This window comes from Gorilla gorilla, chromosome 10 (genome assembly GCF_029281585.2).
Source record: "Gorilla gorilla gorilla isolate KB3781 chromosome 10, NHGRI_mGorGor1-v2.1_pri, whole genome shotgun sequence".
NCBI classification, from domain to species: Eukaryota; Metazoa; Chordata; class Mammalia; order Primates; family Hominidae; genus Gorilla; species Gorilla gorilla.
Window position 1 is genome coordinate 147499442 of NC_073234.2, and position 18651 is coordinate 147518092.

The window sequence follows — 18651 nt, forward strand, 5'->3', positions numbered from 1 at the left end:
GCTGGTGTCCCAGAGCAAATATCCATGAGGGAGCAGGATAGACACTGTAGTATCTTTTGTAGCTGAGTCTTGGAAGTCACCTACGGTCATTCTCACATATGGCGGTCACACCGGTCAGGCCAGGTCAGTGTGGGAGAGACCAGGAGTGAACACCAGGAGGTGGGTTCCTGGGGATCCCATTGTCTTTATGGTGTCGAGCTGAATCCATGAGCAGAGCCTCTCGTTGGGTCAAGGCTTCTTCATGGTCTTCAGGAACCTCTTAGAGCTTTCTTCACAGAGATGTAGAATTTTTGAAAGTTTAATTCTAAGTATATTTAGCTCTTCATGTCCATGGGTTTCAAATCCATGAATTTGATCAACTACAGATAGAAAATATTTACCAAAAACAAAACAAAGCAAAACAGTAAAAAATAAGAACACGGCTGGGTGTGGTGGCTCACACCTGTAATCCTGGCTGCTTGGGAGACTGAGGCAGGATGGTCACTTGAGCCCAGGAGTTCAAGTTCAGCCTGGGCAATGTAGCAAGACCCCATCTCTAAAAAAAAATATGAAAAAAAAACAGCCAACCAAAAAACCCCCCCAAACCGAATAAGCCAAAATAACAGTACAACAATTACAAAAAAGATACCAAAAAAATGTGTAACAACTATTTACATAGCATTCACATTGTATTAGGTATTATAAGTAACCTAAAGATTATTTAAAATATATGAGAGGATGTGTATAGGTTACGTGCAAATATACATTACTTTATATAAGGGACTTGAGCATCCTTGGATTTTGGTATCGAAAGGGGCCTTGGAACCACCTTCTCAAGGATACTGAGGGACGACTGTATTTAATTTTCTGTCTAAACAGTTTTTTTTTTCTTCGATTTCATTTTCTAACTCATTTCCATATGTGGAGGCTGATTTCTGTGTATTGTTTGTTCTGAGACACGTTACAGAATTATCTTCTTACTGGAAGTTTCCGGTGGTTTGGCTTGTTTTTCCTACTTATATATAGCATCATATGCTGTAGTGGTGCGTCCCAGCATTTTGCTCTGGAAGCATCAGACAGACAGGAAAGGTGAAGAACCTTGTTAGGAACACCATGGACACAGCACCTGGATTCCACAGCCAACACTTACTTTCACTGGGCTCCATTAGGTCTATGTCCGTCAAGCCAGTGTGGCAAATATTTAATATCCTGAGCAAATGAATTCAAAAAGTGTTTTGCTAGTCCCAAGTGGACAGTGCCTTTAACATGGTCCTTGTAGGGTGCTTGTCCATGGCATTTGTTGTTTTGGCTCAACAGTCTTTGACATAAAATACAGATGCAAACAAGCTCACACATCACAAGTACACAGCCCAACTAAAGTGTTTTCCCCTGTTAGATCTACCACTGTGTGAACATTCTTTGAACAGAAATCTGGGTTCACATTTCTGTCATTCCTCTGGATAGACTCACTAAAGGGGGAAATGATGAGGTTGAGGGCATTGGATTCCAAAGCCCTTCAGCTTTCTGTGTTGATTTCCAGAAAAATCCAGCCAGTTTATGCCATTATCAGCAGCATGTGAGAGTATCCCACACTGGGAAAAATTCATAATAGTTTCCCAGTGTTATGATTTTAAAATGGTTGATAATTTGATACTTAACAAATTGTGCACTGATTTCCAGGGATGATTAATGAAAAAACATTTTATTGCCCTTTACACTTTTATGTATGTAACAGCTTCATATCCTTTGCCCACTGTTATTGGGGATTTAATTAATGTGTGGTATTTTTTTTAAGCAATTAGGGTGAGTGTTTTATAAAAAAAGCTTAATTATGTTTTATTATACTTTTTAACATTTTTGCTTTTTGTTTCTTAATTTGATGTTTTGTATTTTTATATATCATCTTCACCAGTTATTTCCTATCAATGGTGTTCATTTTTTACATTTTTATTTATTACTCTATACGGTTACTGTTCATTTAGATTATTTCAGATATTTTAAATCTTTTGTGAATACAATTGAGTTTCTTTCAAAGATTCTCATCTTTGTAGAGAAAATATTTTATACTTTTTAAAATTTGCATAAATTTCAGGGGTGCAAGTACAGTGCTGTTTCCTGGCTGTACTGTGTAGTGGTGAAGTCTGGGTCTCTGGTATGTCATGACCCAAATGTGTGTTGCACCTACTAAGTAATTTCTCATCATTCCCCTTGCATCCGCCAACAAAATATTTTACACCTTTTATCAGTAATGGGCAACCATTTAGTTTTTAGAAAAAACAAGTGTGATTTTAGACAATATAATCTTTTTCCAAGGAGTGATGTAAAGCTGGAAAAAGGAATACATGTGAGAGGAAGCCCCTTTCCCTTCTTACCGTGGTTCTCCTGGCCGCTGCTCCTTCCCAATTTAAATGACAGTTGTTGTTATAAAGTAACAGCCCTTCTGCCCGCAACCCTCTGCAGCTGAGCTGCCCCTCCTGGACCTGATGAAGCTGTACGAAGGCGCCTTCCTGCCGAGTTCTCAGTGGCCCCGGCCGAAGCCTGATGGGGAGGACACAAGCGGAGAGGAAGGTGCGCTCCCAGCCTTTGGAAGAATTCAGGGTTAAAAGCAGAAGCCGGAGTACTTACAAAGACGTAAAATAAGATTTAGAAAATTTCTTTTAGTTTGATAAAATAAAAAATTAGAAATATTTAATAAGTATCTTTATATTGAATAGAATTTTATTAAATTCCGTGCTTTTAATTTATTAACCTGGCACAGTTATCGGGGCACTTGATCATGTTGTGAAGGATGTAAAAACATTTTTCTCTAGATTTATAAACATCATTGTTTTATGGACCTAGATATATTTATTCAGGCTGTGCTGTGTTTGTTCAACACACCAGTTTTGAATAGTTTATTTTACTTGATATTAGACTTTCTAAACAGACGCACAGAGCATACCAGAAAAGGTCTGCCTTTCCTGCTCTCATTCCAGTTGTTGGGACAGTTAGACACCTGCATGCGAGTTGGGGAGTGGCCTATAGGAGCCTTGGGGAGGTCAGGCCTTACCAGACCCCACGCTGCCAGCAGGACCAGAGGAAGGAGTGGCGGGTTTGATCTCCTCCCGGTTTCCCACATTTGGGAAAGGGTTCTACTTTTTTCTTTCTTGGTAATAGAGGGGAGATCCCTAAACCCTGAGACACCTACATGTATCTCTCTGTGATACCAGCTCCTAATTGCTATGGAGACATTTTCCAAAATACCAGACTATTTGGGGCAAATTATACTCTTGGAGGGCTTTCCCAGAATGGTCCTTGGTTTGATAGTTTCATGAGAGTTCTCTCCCATTTATCCAGGTAGCATTGTTAGATATTTTGGATTACAAATAAAAAATTATTGCCTAATTCAGTATTTAAAGTAGTTGGATTCTATAAACTTTCTCCTGTTTTAAAAAAAGGTTTAGATTTATAAAGCCCTCTCAGTGGCCCTCACTTCTCTGTTTTATTGTCGTTACAGATGCAGATGACTGTCCAGGCGACAGGGAGAGTCGCAAGGACTTGGTTCTCATCGACTCGCTTTTCATCATGGATCAGTTCAAAGCTGCCGAGAGGATGAATATCGGGAAGCCAAACGCCAAGGACATTGCGGACGTCACTGCGGTGGCTGAAGCCATCCTGCCGAAGGGCAGTGCTCGGGTCACAACCTCGGTGAGGCGCTAAGCTTTCAAGTGTGGGATGGGCTTTTGAGAGACAGAGCACATAGCTTAGCCATGAGAAAAGCTTTTCCTCTTCCCAGTGAAATGCTCTATCCCAACTGCAGAGTTGTCAGAAAAAGCAATTCTTCATGTGCCTGTAGTCCCAGCTACTCAGGAGGGTGAGGCAGGAGGATTGCTTAAGCCCAGATGTTCAGGCGTTCAAGACCAGCTTGGGTGACCTAGCGAGACTGGATCTCCAAAAGAAGCAATTCTTCCTCTTCCTGTTTTCTGTAGATCATTTTTGTGGCTTTCTAATTGGTTTATCATGTGACTGTTGATTTCAGTTTTGAGAAAAAGTTTGGGTGATTATTTTGACGAGCTGTCATTCTTTTATTTGTTCATCACTGCAGGTCAAGTTTAATGCTCCGTCTTTGTTGTATGGGGCTCTCAGAGATTATCAGAAGATTGGCCTGGACTGGCTGGCCAAACTCTACAGGAAGAATCTCAATGGCATATTGGCAGATGAAGCTGGGCTGGGTAAAACAGTGCAGATCATTGCTTTTTTTGCCCACCTAGCTTGTAACGAAGGTAAGAGTTTGCTAGTTTTTTTAACAATACCTATTTGCTAGGACTTACCTGTAGGCCAGTGTGTTTGATGGGAGTGTGGGGACTTGGCTATCTTATCTACTTCTTTGCTCCTGTCTTTTGACCTGAGCAAATTGAGGCTCAGAAGTATTCATTGTATGAATGAATAAAAAACTGGTTCACAGTTAACATCCAGTAACAATTAGTGAAAATCTAATGCAATACAGAGACTTGTCAGGCTATGACTGAACCTTGTGACTCCAGGGTCAGGTCACTGTGCAGTGTGTGGGCAGCAGAGCAGGTGGTCCACTTCCTTGCTGCTTCTAGACTGGCATGAACCCGCTGTTGGGCTCTCAGCTGTGTGGGGTGGTTTGTGGCACGCATCTTGGCTCACTGTATCCTTTTCATGTTATCATGTCCATGCCTCTTCTCGTCCCTCTTGCTGGATTTCACCTGTCAGTGGGGCAGCGTTTCTGATCCGCTGCTCGGGTTCCTTAGGGAATGGGCCTGGGTACACTGTGTGGGCTCAGCCTCTGCATGGCAGCCCCAACTGGTTCTTCACCCTCTTGACACTTCTAGCTGGTACACAGCTTGTGTAGGCCCTCTGGCCTCCTTTCCAGTCTTTAGAGTCAGCTCCCTGTTCACTCACCTTCCTCTCTTGGCTTTTGGGTCAAGTGCCCACCCTAGTCTCCTGCTCTGTGCCTAGCTGCAGAAGAAGGTGTGACTTGTGTCTCTAACACAGGACAAGGTTTCACTGTTCTTGCTCTTGTAAGAGAAGTGTTCAGTAAACATCTTGGAATGTGGTTCCCACTATATGTTCCAGACTTAAAGTAGGCTTTGCTATTGCTGCAGAGAAGAGGGGATGTGGCCTTGTCTTTACATTTGAGCTTTGAACGTAAAGCTGGACACGTTTAAATTAGGAGGGTCAGCTTAGGGAAGTGATGACCCCATGGGTGCTCTGACTGAAGGCTGTGTGGAAAGAAATGGAACACAGTGGGCTTGTGGTGGGGGTCTCAGTCCAAGTAGCTTAAGGAGAGAGAGGCAGGGCTGAGGGTCCCTTCACCTCCAGCGAGGGTTCTTTTTTTTTTTGAGATGGAGTTTCACTCTTGTTGCCCAGGCTGGGGGTGTAATGGCATGATCTTGGCTCACTGCAACCTCCGCCTCCTGGGTTCAAGCGATTCTCCAGCCTCAGCCTCCCAAGTAGCTGGGATTATAGGCATGCGCCACCACACCCAGCTAATTTTGTATTTTTAGTAGAGATGGGGTTTCTCCATGTTGGTCAGGCTGGTCTCGAACTCCCAACCTCAGGTGATCCGCCTGCCTTGGCCTTCCAAAATGCTGGGATTACAGGCGTGAGCCACCGCACCCGGCCTGAGGGTTCTTCTTAACAGTTCCCCTCTAAGCTGTTTGCATAGTTTGCCACAGCACTGTTGTTGAGTACGTCTTCCTTGCCTTCTGTTTTGAAAAACTCGGTGCATCTCATGATCAGTTTTTAAGCATAAGCAGATCAACTTCTGAGGTTCATATTTTCTTCCATTATTTGTTTCTGTCTTTGGCCCGTGTCACACAGTTTAGATGTAGTGCTATAGCATACATTCATATGCATAGTTAATTCAAGATGGAAAAGCTACCTTGCCTTGCTACTTTATTATTTAGGTTAAAAGAGTGTTCACTGTTACAATAGTAAAATATTGGAAGTAGCCTATACATTTTTTTTTTTTTTGAGACAGAGTCTTGCTCTTTCACCCAGGCCAGAGTGCACTGGTGCACCCTTGGCTCACTGCACGTTCCGTCTCCTGGGCTCAAGCAATTCTCCTGCCTCAGCCTCCCAAGTAGCTGGGACTACAGACACTTGTCACTATGCCTGGCTAATTTTTTTGTATTTTTGGTAGAGACAGGGTTTCATCATGTTGCCCAGGCTGGTCTGGAACTCCTGAGCTCAAGTGATCCACCCACCTCAGCCTCCCAAAGTGCTGGGATTACAGGCGTGAGACACCGTGCCCAGCCTTTTTTTTTTTTTTTTTTTTTTTTTTTGAGGAGCTGTTGCCCAGGTTGGAGTGCAGTGGCATGATCAGGGCTCACTACAGCCCTGACTTCCCAGGTGCAAGTGATCCTCCCACCTCAGCCTCCTAAGGAGCTACTTAGGAGGCTGAGGTGGGAGGATCACTGTGACTGAACAAAAAACTGGCTAAGTTTTATATTTTTGGCAGAGATAGGGTTTTGCCATGTTGCCAGGTTGGTCTTGAACTCCTGGGCTCAAGAAACCTGCCTGCCTTGGCTGCCCAAAGTGGTGGGATAACAGGCATGAGCCATCGTGCCCGGCCTGGAAGTAGCCTGTGCTTCTAAAACTAGGGGATTGTGTTTTGTCAGTTGAACAGATGAGTGAATCAGTTAGCGTTCATTCATCTGCTCCTTACCTGATGACTGTCACAGACCCCAGGCACTTTTCTAGGTCCTCAGGCTGCAGCCCTGCTTTCAGGAACCCCACACTGGTACAGATGAACCTTGAAATGGGCTGATGACCCAGCATAGTGACAGGAGCCTGGCCGGCTGGAGCAAGGTCTCAGGGAGATGGGGCAGTGGGGGTGGGGGCTGCAAGTGCAGCTGATGTCCAGGAACAGCACCGAGGCCAGTGTGAGGGTGAGAGGGTAAGAGGGTGTGAGGGGACGGTGGGGGATGACGACAGAAAGATTGCGGTCAGCCACGATAGAGGCCTAACAGGCCCTGGGAGCTGATGTGGCTTTGCCTTAGTGTGTGGTCTGCATCAGTGCAGGTGTTGGTACAGGTGTCTGCTCAGGCTAGAGAGCAGTGGTGTGATCATGGCTCACTGCAGCCTCAGCCTCCTGGGCTCCAGTGATCAACCCTCCTGCCTCAGCTTCCCAAATAGCTGGGAATACAGGTGTATGCCACCACGCCTGGCTAATTTTTTTTTTTTTTTTTTTTTTGGAGAGATGAGGTCTTATTATGTTACCCTGGCTGATCTCGAACTCCTGGCCTCAAAAGATCCTCCTGCCTTGGCTTCCCAAAGTGCTGGGATTAGAGAGATTACAGCTGTGAGCCACCGTGCCTAGCCAGCTTTTCTTTTCTTTTTTATTTATTTTTTAAATCTTGTTTTTCACTGGGTGTTAAAATATCATCTGGATTTGATTTGTGTTTACTTACTCCTGAGGTTGTGTCTTTTTTTTTTTTTTTGAGACGGAGTTTTGCTCTGTTGCCCAGGCTGGATGGATTGCAGTGGCGTGATCTCAGCTCACTGCAACCTCTGCCTCCGGGTTCAAGTGATTCTCCTTCCTCAGCCTCCTGAGTAGCTGGGATTACAGGCGCACGCCACCACGCCCAGCTAATTTTTGTATTTTTAGTAGAGACAGGGTTTCACCATATTGGTCAGGCCGGTCTTGAACTCCTGACCTCCTGATCTGCCTCCCTCAGCCTCTGAAAGTGTTGTGATTACGTAAAGGCGTGAGCCACTGCACGCAGCCGGTTGTGTCTTTTAAAGAGTTTATTGTCCTGTTATATTTTTTTCTTTGTGACATTTCTGTTCATATCCTTTGTTTATTTTCTATTGGGTGGTTCTTTTCCAGGATCAGCAGGAATGCTTTGCATATTAGCAGTAATGGCCGTAGATGGATGTGTTGTAAATATTTGTTTAAAGTCTGCTAAGTCTGTCTTGTAACTTGGTTTATGTTACATTTATAGCACAGAAGTTGAAATTTGTATGAATGCCTCTAATAATCTTTAAAAACCTTAGTTTTCTCGCCAGGCTCAGTGGCTCATGCCTCTAATCCCAGCACGTTGGGAGGCCGAGGCGGGTGGATCACCTGAGGTCAGGAGTTCAAGACCAGCCTGGCCAACATGGTGACACCCCGTCTCTACTAAAAATACAAAAATTAGCTGGGCATGATGGCGTGTGCCTGTAATCCCAGCTACACAGGAGGCTGAGGCAGGAGAATCGCTTGAACCTGGGAGGCAGAGGTTGCAGTGAGCCGAGATTGTGCCGTTGGACTCCAGCCTGGGTGACAAGAGCAAAACTCCATCTTAAAAAAAACAAAATCTTAGTTTTCTGAAGAATGAAATTTGAAACAACGTATTTTAGGATGGTTTGGATGTGCCCTGACTAAAGCTTGGGAAGCAGCGATGGACACAAGCCCTTGGCTAACAAAACACAGTTTAGACGCCTGCTGCGTGGGTGCCTGGCTTGTGGGAAGGACTTGAGCAGGGTCTGGGGCTCTCTTAGTCTGTGAGTCCACTTTCTGAGTGTTACTCGTTCCCCCTGGGATCTTGGAGGGGTTCTCTGTGGTTTGAATGAACACCAGTGTCTTCTTGGGACTGCTCGTTCAATGTGTGTCTACTGAGGCCTCCTCTGGTGCAGGCTTGGTGCTTGTGCAGCAGCGCCCTGGGGGCCAAGGAGCAGCTTCTGGGCAGTGTGCTGGCTCCAGATGAATGCACTTGTTCCCCCCCAAGTCTGCCTCAGTCGTGCGATGGCTCATGTGACACATACTCATACTGATGAAGCGTCTCTGGTCAGACACAGTGCTAGGTGCCTGGACATGACAGATACTTTGACGTGGAAAATTCTGTTTTTTGCTTTGTAGGTAATTGGGGCCCCCATCTTGTTGTTGTGAGAAGTTGTAACATACTCAAGTGGGAGCTTGAATTGAAACGTTGGTGTCCCGGACTCAAAATCCTCTCATATATTGGCAGCCACAGAGAACTCAAAGCAAAGAGACAGGTATTTTTTTTTTAAACATAAAATAAAGCTAAACAGAAAGCCATGTTAATTTTTATAAAAGACACATTAAAAAATGTGAAGACATGCTTATTCATGGAATTATTAAAGATCACTCATTCATGAGTTAACAGACCTTTATGTTGTTCCCCTCGAAAGCATAGACAATACCGCATCGGCCTGGCCGTTCCTTGTGAGGAGGGCCATGCACTCGCAGGCCCGGGTGTGCACAGATCTCAGTGTCACTGCCCAGAAAGTGGGGCAGTTTCCTCCGAAAATGGTATTCTCTGGGGCAGTGCAACACTTTCCCCCTGGAGGCCCTGCTGGCTTCCACAGGCACAGAGGAGAAGCTAGGTGCTCCCAGCTCTGAATTTAAAACCCATAGAACCATTTCCACAACATGCCTAATAGATAACGTTTCCGGAACAAATTTTAACTTATTAAAGATTTTTGTCTGCCCTATAGTTTCTAGTACTAGGTCACTGAAGGTAGAGTCATCACAGTTTTCCATTGAGTAGAACATTTTGGACCATTAGACATCATTGTGTTGAGTAGTGTTTACTGAAAAAGTGAGCTTTCAGTAGTATTTTCTTTTTTACTATTGTAGTCTGTTTTTTGGTGCTATTACAAAATACCACAGACTGGGTAATTTGTAAGTATAGAAATTTATTTCTCACAGTTCTGGAGGCTGTGAAGTCCAAGATCCAGATGCCAGCAGATTTAGTGTCTGGTGAGGGCCTGGTTTCCGCTTCCCAGATGGGGCCTTGCTGCTGCACATTTTGGAGGGGACGTGGCGGAAGGGATGGAAGAGCAAAAGGGTCCAAGCTGGTTCCCTCCAGCCCTTTCATACTGCACAAGTTCATCCTTGAGAGCAGGGAAGTGTCCACTTCTTAATACTACCACCATGGGCATTAGATTTCAACATGAGTTTTGGAGGGAACACATTCAAGCCATGGTACTATGTCTGGCTTTTAGTTTGTTTTTAAAAAGTGTATAATGCAGTCAGTTGCAATACAGATGTTGGCATCTCTTATTTTTCTGAGCACACTTCCCCTTGTTTTGATTAGATACTAGAAGAGCTCGCCCTGCTTCAGGATCCTCTGCCATAATCTCAGTATTTTCCAAATGGTAATTGTCAGCGCCTGCAAAATAGCTCCTTAATTTGTCAACGAAACTACTTTAGACCCCTAGAGGTAGAGATAAAAACAGAAACACAGCCATTTTCTGTGCGGTAATAGCAAGTTATTTTAAAAAGCAAGTAAAATTATAGGTGGGAACGGAGTCACTGGGTGGCAAGCTTTGGGAAGTGTGTGTCCTCAAGGTGATTTTGAAAGACAGTGGAGTGTGAAGGCACTGAGCCATCCTCTCTGTGCTGCAGGAGTGGGCCGAACCCAACAGCTTCCACGTCTGCATCACGTCCTACACTCAGTTCTTCCGGGGCCTCACCGCCTTCACACGAGTGCGCTGGAAGTGCCTGGTCATTGATGAGATGCAGCGCGTGAAGGGCATGACCGAGAGGCACTGGGAAGCGGTTTTCACCCTGCAGAGGTCTGTGTGTTACGCGCTTGTCATTGAGTGTTCTTTGCTGTTGATGTAGAAGATTCTCTTGAAGAAATCTGCATAATTGCAGACACAAACAATGGCCTTTGAGCTAGAGAATTGCTTTTCATCTTCATCCCAGCACATGGGCCAGAGAGCCCCAGAGCTGGGTCAGTGCAGCCCCCCTTTTCAGGCATGTGCACGTTGACATTTGCGGTGTCAAATCACTGTTCCTTTTCTCACACATTGTCAGAGAAGACGCTGCTGCAGCCAGCCCCGTGGCTGTAGAACTCCAGTGTTGTCTCTTGTCCTGTTTGCAGCCAACAACGCCTACTTCTGATTGACTCGCCGCTGCACAATACCTTCCTGGAGCTCTGGACCATGGTGCACTTCCTGGTCCCAGGGATCTCCAGGCCCTACCTGAGCTCCCCTCTGAGGGCCCCCAGTGAAGAGAGCCAGGATTACTACCATAAAGTGGTCATAAGGTTACACAGGGTAGGTTGGGTTCTGCCATTTCAGTTAATTAATTAAACATGCTTATGCCTCATTGTAAACGTGTTACAGTAGCATTTTTGGAAAGAAAACAGTAAACAGTTTTTTATTTTCAGGTGACACAGCCATTTATTTTGAGGAGAACTAAGAGAGATGTGGAAAAGCAACTAACAAAGAAATATGAGCATGTTTTGAAGTGTCGCCTTTCTAACCGACAAAAAGCCTTATACGAGGACGTTATCCTGCAACCTGGGTGAGTGTGGGCTCTGGGCATGTGCCCCCTTCGCTATCCCTGCCTGTGAGGGGCAACGGCCCTTTCTGTGGCCTCAGCAGAAAGCTCCTTTCCGCAAGGATTGGGTATCTGGAGCTGGAGACCGAGGCACCCTCCTGGGGGCAGCAGGCTCTGCCGCCTCAGGTGTTTCCAGCTGTTTCAGGCTCATGCTGGTCCTGCTGCACTTCCCGTCTCAGAAGCCCCACTCCTGTGTAGCTGCCCACGTGTAGGGTGGTGTCCTGGTGCTGCTCCCTGTGTTGCCCAGAGAATTCTGTGAATTTTAGTTTCCATTCATCCAGGAGGGACGGTGATTGAGCAGCTCGCCTTCCCACAGCCAGCTGGAGGCCCCAGGACTTGGGTCGGCTGTGGCCCACCAGAGGTGGCACGCTGGTGTCTGTGGCGCAATGAGTGGTGCGTTGCATGGGGTGGAATGCGCCACGCAACGCACACCATGTGATGGCCAGCCGCTGTGCCTCTGTCTGGCAGGGACGTGCTGGTGCCAGAAGCTGTGCCCTTCGAGTTGACACAGAGTGTGGGGCCCCCCTTGACCCTCTCCGAGGTCTTCAGATGTGCATGGTTTTGGTCTGTCAGGCTTTCCATTTTCCTGAGTTTAGATGAAAAAAACACAAAAAACCCTGGAAATCAAGTTTTGGAGGATTTGAAATTTATCTGTGCTTAGTCATCACACCTTACTCTCTGCTGGGGGTGTGGCCATGAGGCTTTGCTGCAGGGTTACCCCCTACCCCGTGCCACCTCAGCCTCAGCGTCCCTCACAGGCACAGTCAGACACACTGGATCAGGTGACCCCACTCTTCCCCCAGCCACATGCTGATGTGCTCCCCTCCTTGTGGGGAGATGACATGGGGACCCTGATGAGGTGCTGTGGTGGGAGCAGACGCCAGGCGATCGTATGAGTACACTCTGGCCATGGCACAGCAGACTGTGGTTTGTGGAGACTAGGGGTGAGGCCATGCTAGCCACACCCCACCCCCCGTCCTGGGTCTCCCTCTCTGTGCCTCATCCTCTGCTCTGGGTCTCCCTCTCTATGCCTCATCCTCTGCTCTGCAGCCAGAGGGCGTGCACTCATGGGCTCACCAGGGTTCTGTGCATGCGCATGTGGAGCCTGGGCACCCTCGAGAGGCAGGTGCCTGTGAATGCAGCATGCTTAATCCTGGTGAGTGGAGATTTCAGGAGGGAAGGTAAGTGTGCATGATGACTGTGGAATTTCTCAGTCCTCCACAAATGACACAATACAACCGTCCTTTCTCCAAGAGGCGGAGCAGTGGAGCAGCACTTCATTCCACACCATTAGTGGCGAGACTCTCCAAGCATTGTAGAAACTTTGTATGCGTGGACAGAAACCGCTTTGCCATGTTGCTGAAGCTCTGGTGTCAGATTTTTCAGTAGAATACTGAAATCAGCCTATGTCAGCTTTGGTAACACACTAGTTGTCATTTGAGTGGAGAGGACTCATAACTTTATGCAGGTTTTGAGCGCCAGCCTATCAGGGAAGTCACGTTGACCACGCCCTGCGTACAGAGACCGTCTTAGGGAGTCCGACCCATTGCCCTTCTGTGGTTGTGCCCACACAATATGGTGGTTTGCCTTCAGGGTTGCAGTGTCGTCTGAGGTGTGAGAGGCTGGTGGCCCTGGGACCTGTTGGGGGAAAGCTCATCTTATTCTGCTGGTCTTAGGCCAGCTTTGTGGCATCTGCTCCCTGGGTTAATGGCAGGAGAGCACTCGGACTCCTCAAGCACGTTTTCCTCTTTCTTTCCGGGCCTGTGAAATCAAGCTTTAGTGCATTGGGTGTGCGCATGCCTCGCCCCGCTGGAGCACCTGGTAATCAAGTGTTTGGGCGCTGTCTGGTGCTTGATGGGATCCTTGGGTGGCCCAGGAGCGTCCTGTCCTGGTCAGCTCCCCCCTCCTCTTGCAGGGACCATGCCACACCCGCTGCCGTGAGGGTGGCACCCATGTTTCTGTACCACGAGCTCCAGAGCTGCCAGACCAGACTCCCTACCTGCCCAGACCCCCCTGTGCTTGTGCCGGCCTCTCCTGGTTCCTGTTAGCCAGGGCGAGTTGCCTTTCTGTTATCAGCCAGTTCATGTGGGCTTTAAGCTCCATCCCTTCTCCGGAACCATCCATCGTCTCAGCCATTCTTTTTGAAGCATGTGATTTGCCCTGGCCCTTGTGCATGTAAGTCCTTCCCTGGCCTCTTTTCCTTCCCACCGCTGCTCTCCAGAGCCAGGCTCACAGGAGCTCTCCTGATGCTTGTCTCCATTTTTCGGTCTCCACTCATTTCTCAGCCCCCATGCAATGTGCTCCTCACGCGTTAAGGCCTAGCTGTGTGGGGACTCAGGACTCCAGGCGCCGTCTCCCCTGTGGAGCCCTCCTGCTTTTTTTTTTTCTTTTTTTTTCTTTTTCTTGAGATGGAGTCTCGCTCTTGTCACCTAGGCTGGAGTGCAGTGGCACGATCTGGGCTCACTGCAGCCTCTGCCTCCCAGGTTCAAGTGATTCTCCTGCCTCAGCCTCTCGAGTTGCTGGGATTACAGGCATGTGCCACCACATCTGGCTAATTTTTTTTGCATTTTTGGTAGAGACGGGGTTTTACCATGTTGGCCAGGCTGGTCTCAAACCCCTGACCTCTAGTGATCCGCCCACCTTGGCCTCCCAAAGTGCTGGGATCGCAGGCATGAGCCACCGCACCCGGCCTTGGTTGGGTTCTGTGGTGCGTACTGCTGTCATGGTAGCTTCTGTCACCTGCACTTGAGCTGACCCTTGAGCTCCTCACGTCCGGCGTGGCAGAACTGAGCTCGTGTTTTCCCAAGCCTGGCTCCCTCCCTGGTGTTCCTGTTTTAGGGTGTGCGCCACCATCGACCAAGTTGTTTGAGTTGGAAATTTGCCATTGCTCTCTCCTCCCTCCTCTTCCCACAAGTCTGCCATCTCCTTCCTGAGTCTCTCTCCAGACCAGTTACCTGTCGTCACTATCACCCTGGTTTCCTCCCTCAGGCCGCCTGGTGCACTGTACTCACACCAGAGAGCTACTCCCCACCATGGTCCCATTTCCTGCCCAGCCCTGGTCCCAGTGTGCGTTGTAGGTCCTTCTGTCTGCCCCCTTCACTGGGTGGTAAGCCGCGCAGGGCATGGACCTGGGCCCTCGTCTACCCCCGCTCACTGCCTGCAGGGCCAGTGTAGGACCAGGCGTCAGAGCTGCCGAGCGGGTGTGTGAGGGGCTTTGCTGTGCTGCGCTCACCCTGTCCCTCACTTTGCTCATCCCCCTTGGATGCCCCCACTTCTCTTTCAGAGCACTCGGTATGATTGTGAATGAAGTGGAGTGGCTGTCTTTCCGTCAGCTCTGGTGGGGCGGATGTCATTCTCAATGGGGATGGCGAACGAGTGCAGAGGGGCCTGCCTGGGATGTGGACTTGAATGGCCACTCTGTCTAACTCATTAAGCGGACCTAGAAAATCTGCTCCTGCCGGCCTTTCTGGAGTTGGGACAGTCGATGGTGAGGGTGGGACTATGTCCATGTGCCGTTTGGATTGAATGCTTCGTGTTTCTTTCTCCACGGGCAGCACTCAGGAGGCCTTGAAGAGCGGGCACTTTGTCAACGTCCTGAGCATCCTTGTGCGGCTGCAGCGCATCTGCAACCACCCTGGGCTCGTCGAGCCCCGGCACCCAGGCTCTTCCTATGTGGCGGGGCCACTGGAGTATCCGTCCGCATCTCTAATCCTGAAGGCACTGGAGAGAGATTTCTGGAAGGTAAGTGGAGGATCCAGAAAGCGGAATTACTGTTGGATATCTTTTTTGGGCACATTATAGATAAAACCATTCTTGGAAATGGGTTCTCAACCAGCTCTTCTGCAATTGCAATTGCAGCTCCGTGATACATGGCACCGTCTAGCAGCACTGATGGCCTGCCACCCCTTGCCGGAGTGTTCCACCTCCGGAAATTTACCCGAGGGAGACAGGCTCACAGAGTGGAAAGATGCAGAGGGCAGGCTTTCTTGGCGTTGTGTGGATTGTGGGCTGTGAGAAGTAGCTGAGCATGCACGCTCATCAGCAGAGCTTCACCAAGGGTGTGGTAGCACCTGTGTATTGGCATGGAGGAGGGTCTGCTTGCCGAGCGGCCGTTAGAGGGGGCGCGTCTGGATGCCCGCGTTAGGGCCCTGCCATAGAAATCAGTTTTGATTCTTAGGTGCTTTTTTTGCCTCTTCATGCAGCAAGACTTTTTTTCTTTTTCTCTCTAGGAAGCAGATCTTTCTATGTTTGATCTCATCGGCTTAGAAAATAAAATCACTCGTCACGAGGCAGAGTTGCTGTCTAAGAAAAAGATACCGCGGAAACTCATGGAGGAAATCTCCACTTCAGCAGCCCCAGCAGTCCGACCAGCAGCAGCAAAGCTGAAGGCCAGCAGGTGCGTGCGACCCAGAGGCAGCGGGGAGGGTTGGCTCCCAAGGCCCCCACAGCTGACCCAGGTCTATGCGTGGTGAAAAGAAAGGCTGCTAATGTAGTTAGGTTATCTGCTGCTCTTGGGACCTTGCTGGTGTCCTTGGCTGTGGTATGCCTGGCTCTGCAGATGCCTTTTAGGCTGTGTGGTGCAGTGCAACTGCTTGCCTCCCTGAGCAGCAACCTCCTTGATCGTCTTTGCGGCAGTTTTAGGGTAGGGTGGGTGTCAGGGCTGCATTTGACCTGGTGCCTCGTGTGGTGGAGGCTGGTGTGGCCGAACCACACGTGTCGTGAGTGTGGCAGGCAGAGGACTCCACCCCCACAGTGATGTCATTGTCTTAACAAGTGACATGTGAGTGATTCTGAAGTGATGCTTTTGCGGGTGTCATGAGGCTGGGAGGGACAGACACGTTAGATGATTAAAACGAGATATAAATGACTCATAGTCTAAATCTAGCAATTGGAAATATCCAAAATCCTATGCTTGGGTTAAAAAGAAAGGAAAGGAAAGGAAATAGGTATTTGGAGATGAAGGGACCAGTTCTGCAGACAGTCTTGTGATCCTTGCCATTCCAGGAGTTCTGCAGTCTTTCTTGTTGGCACTTCTGTATTTGGCTTCACTGGGGACTTTGAGTGGATCACCCTCCCCTCATCAGTACCAGAGGTTTCTGCTTAGCTTGAGGACCCACGACCCAGCAGGCTGCTCCTCAGAGAGCCTGCAGCCATCAGTTAAATGAACAGCACCCATTCCAGTGGGTGCTAGTCTGTCTTTTTAAAATGGCTTTTTACAGAAAAGTTTATAGAAGTTTTTAATAGAGACAGGGGTCTCCCTATGTTGCCAGGCTGGTCTTGAACTCTTGGGCTCAAGGGATCTTCCTGCCTTGGTCCCCCAAAGTGGTAGAATTACAGGTGTCAGACCACACGCCCGGCCTAAAAATGGCTTTCGATGGCTGTCTCTGCCTGTTACATTGTATAGGGGTTTTGAAAATGGCCAATATAGTTCCCAGCTTAAAGTGGGCACAGTGGCTCATGCCTGTAATCCCAGTGCTTTGGGAAGCCAAGCTGGCAGGATTGCTTGAGCCCAGGAGTTGGAGACCAGCCTGGGCAACATTGGGAGACCCTGTCTCTCCAAAAAAAAAATCAAATCCAGGCGTGGTGGTGCACACCTGTATTCCTAGCTACTTAGAGGCTGAGGCAAGAGGATTGCTTGAAGCCGGGAGTTTGAGGCAACAGTGAACCATCACTTGAACGGCCACTTGATCAGACTTTTGTCAAGTTGGTTTCTCCTCACTCCCCTCAGCCCTTGTGCTGTAATAGATGCGTTGTTTTCTATCTACATTGATATGATTGTGAAAGTTAAAGCAGCATTCACCCTTGTATTCCCAGGAATCTGGGTGGATGTACCATACCACTTTGGTGTACTTAGTCTTGTTAGCCACTGCGCCTGGGCCCAGGGTGAGCTTACCTAGAGCAGTACTTAGGCATCTTTCCCCTTCCCTCTGTAAACTGCACTCTGGGTGCTGGTCCCTGAGCTGGCTTCCTATGGGCAGCGGTGAACCCCGGCTCCATGAGGTGGCTTGTCCTCTCTGTGGTCTGATGCTCTGTATCTTCTTGCCTGGACCAATGGGCATCTAGGTTGTTTCAGCCTGTGCAGTATGGCCAGAAGCCCGAGGGTCGCACCGTGGCTTTCCCCAGCACTCACCCGCCCCGGACGGCAGCCCCCACCACGGCCTCTGCTGCTCCACAGGGCCCGCTTCGAGGACGGCCGCCCATCGCCACGTTTTCTGCCAATCCGGAGGCAAAAGGTAGACTTCACATAGTTGTCTGCTCTCCGCCTTATGGAGGTTTTTGTGGGACAAGTTCATGGCACTTTCTTCTCGCGCCTCTGGATGCAGTAATTGTCCCTGAGTGGGAACAGGCACCACCCGCTGGCTTTCTGAAGGTGCCTTGTTTAGTTCTTGATGAGTTTTAGACTTTTTGATGGCTTGTAATGGATGTTTTCCCTATTGAAGAAGCTTACCTCCTAGGTGATAAGTGTTGATCTGATGCTCACAGCCACTGGGCAGGCTGTTTCTATTGACAGAGGCGCGTGCGGGCAGTCGTCTAGGAGACTCCTGAGAACGTCTGCTCATATTGTATTTTGTGCTGTCACTTGAACTTAATTATTCTTTTGAGGAAGGGTAGAGTAGAAAAGGCCATCAAAAGAGTTAAAAGTAGTATTTCACCACCTGGCCAAAGAGGCCCTCCATGCCATGTCCATCCAGGTTTTCTGAGCTAAAAATAAATGCTCAGACCTGCATTGTTGCCAGCATTCTCTATAGAAATATGAGTGGAAGCTCTGTTGATGTTTTCTTTGTGTGTTTAGGAAATAGTTTCTAATTGATACTAATGTTTGGTTGGGCTGACTTCTAACAGTTTCTGTTTACTCTGAGAAATGTACTGCGTAGAGTACTGTAGCTCGAAGTGAAGATAATTAACAACAAGTAAAATCATATTTCTCTCACCCTGTAAACTATATGGCCCCTCCTTTTTTTTTTCCTTAAGAGGGGACTTCTCATTTGAGAGACAGTGTGAAATGTTTATTTTATTTCTTTAAAATTCGGTTTAAAATATTGTATTTTATTAAGAACCTCTAACAGCTTTGCACAAACAAACCTTATCGATTGCAGCAGCAGCAGCCCCGTTTCAGACCTCTCAGGCTTCCGCCAGTGCTCCACGACACCAGCCCGCCTCGGCCTCCAGCACAGCCGCTAGCCCGGCCCATCCTGCGAAACTGCGGGCCCAGACCACAGCACAGGCCTCCACCCCAGGCCAGCCCCCGCCCCAGCCCCAGGCCCCCTCGCACGCGGCCGGGCAGAGCGCGCTGCCTCAGAGGCTGGTGCTCCCCTCGCAGGCCCAGGCCCGCTTGCCCAGTAAGTGGCCTCACCTTTCCAGGTTTC

General features: G+C 48.3%; 1 protein-coding gene across 18 annotated transcripts in view; it reads left to right on the forward strand.

Moving 5' to 3' along the window:
• EP400 (E1A binding protein p400) overlaps positions 1–18651 on the forward strand; it is a 131753-nt gene that overhangs the window by 54179 nt on the left and 58923 nt on the right. For 14 of the 18 annotated variants that reach the window (XM_055357666.2, XM_055357663.2, XM_019038568.4 and 11 more), the window contains 11 exons: positions 2440–2547; positions 3476–3666; positions 4064–4241; positions 8831–8967; positions 10343–10512; positions 10824–10998; positions 11112–11248; positions 14839–15025; positions 15514–15680; positions 17348–17517; positions 18382–18624. In XM_055357666.2, coding sequence (XP_055213641.1) covers positions 2440–2547; positions 3476–3666; positions 4064–4241; positions 8831–8967; positions 10343–10512; positions 10824–10998; positions 11112–11248; positions 14839–15025; positions 15514–15680; positions 17348–17517; positions 18382–18624 — 1863 coding nt within the window. The remainder of the gene's footprint in view (positions 1–2439; positions 2548–3475; positions 3667–4063; positions 4242–8830; positions 8968–10342; positions 10513–10823; positions 10999–11111; positions 11249–14838; positions 15026–15513; positions 15681–17347; positions 17518–18381; positions 18625–18651) is intronic. The other 4 variants (XM_055357670.2, XM_063694502.1, XM_019038569.4 and 1 more) reach the window with 1 other exon arrangement.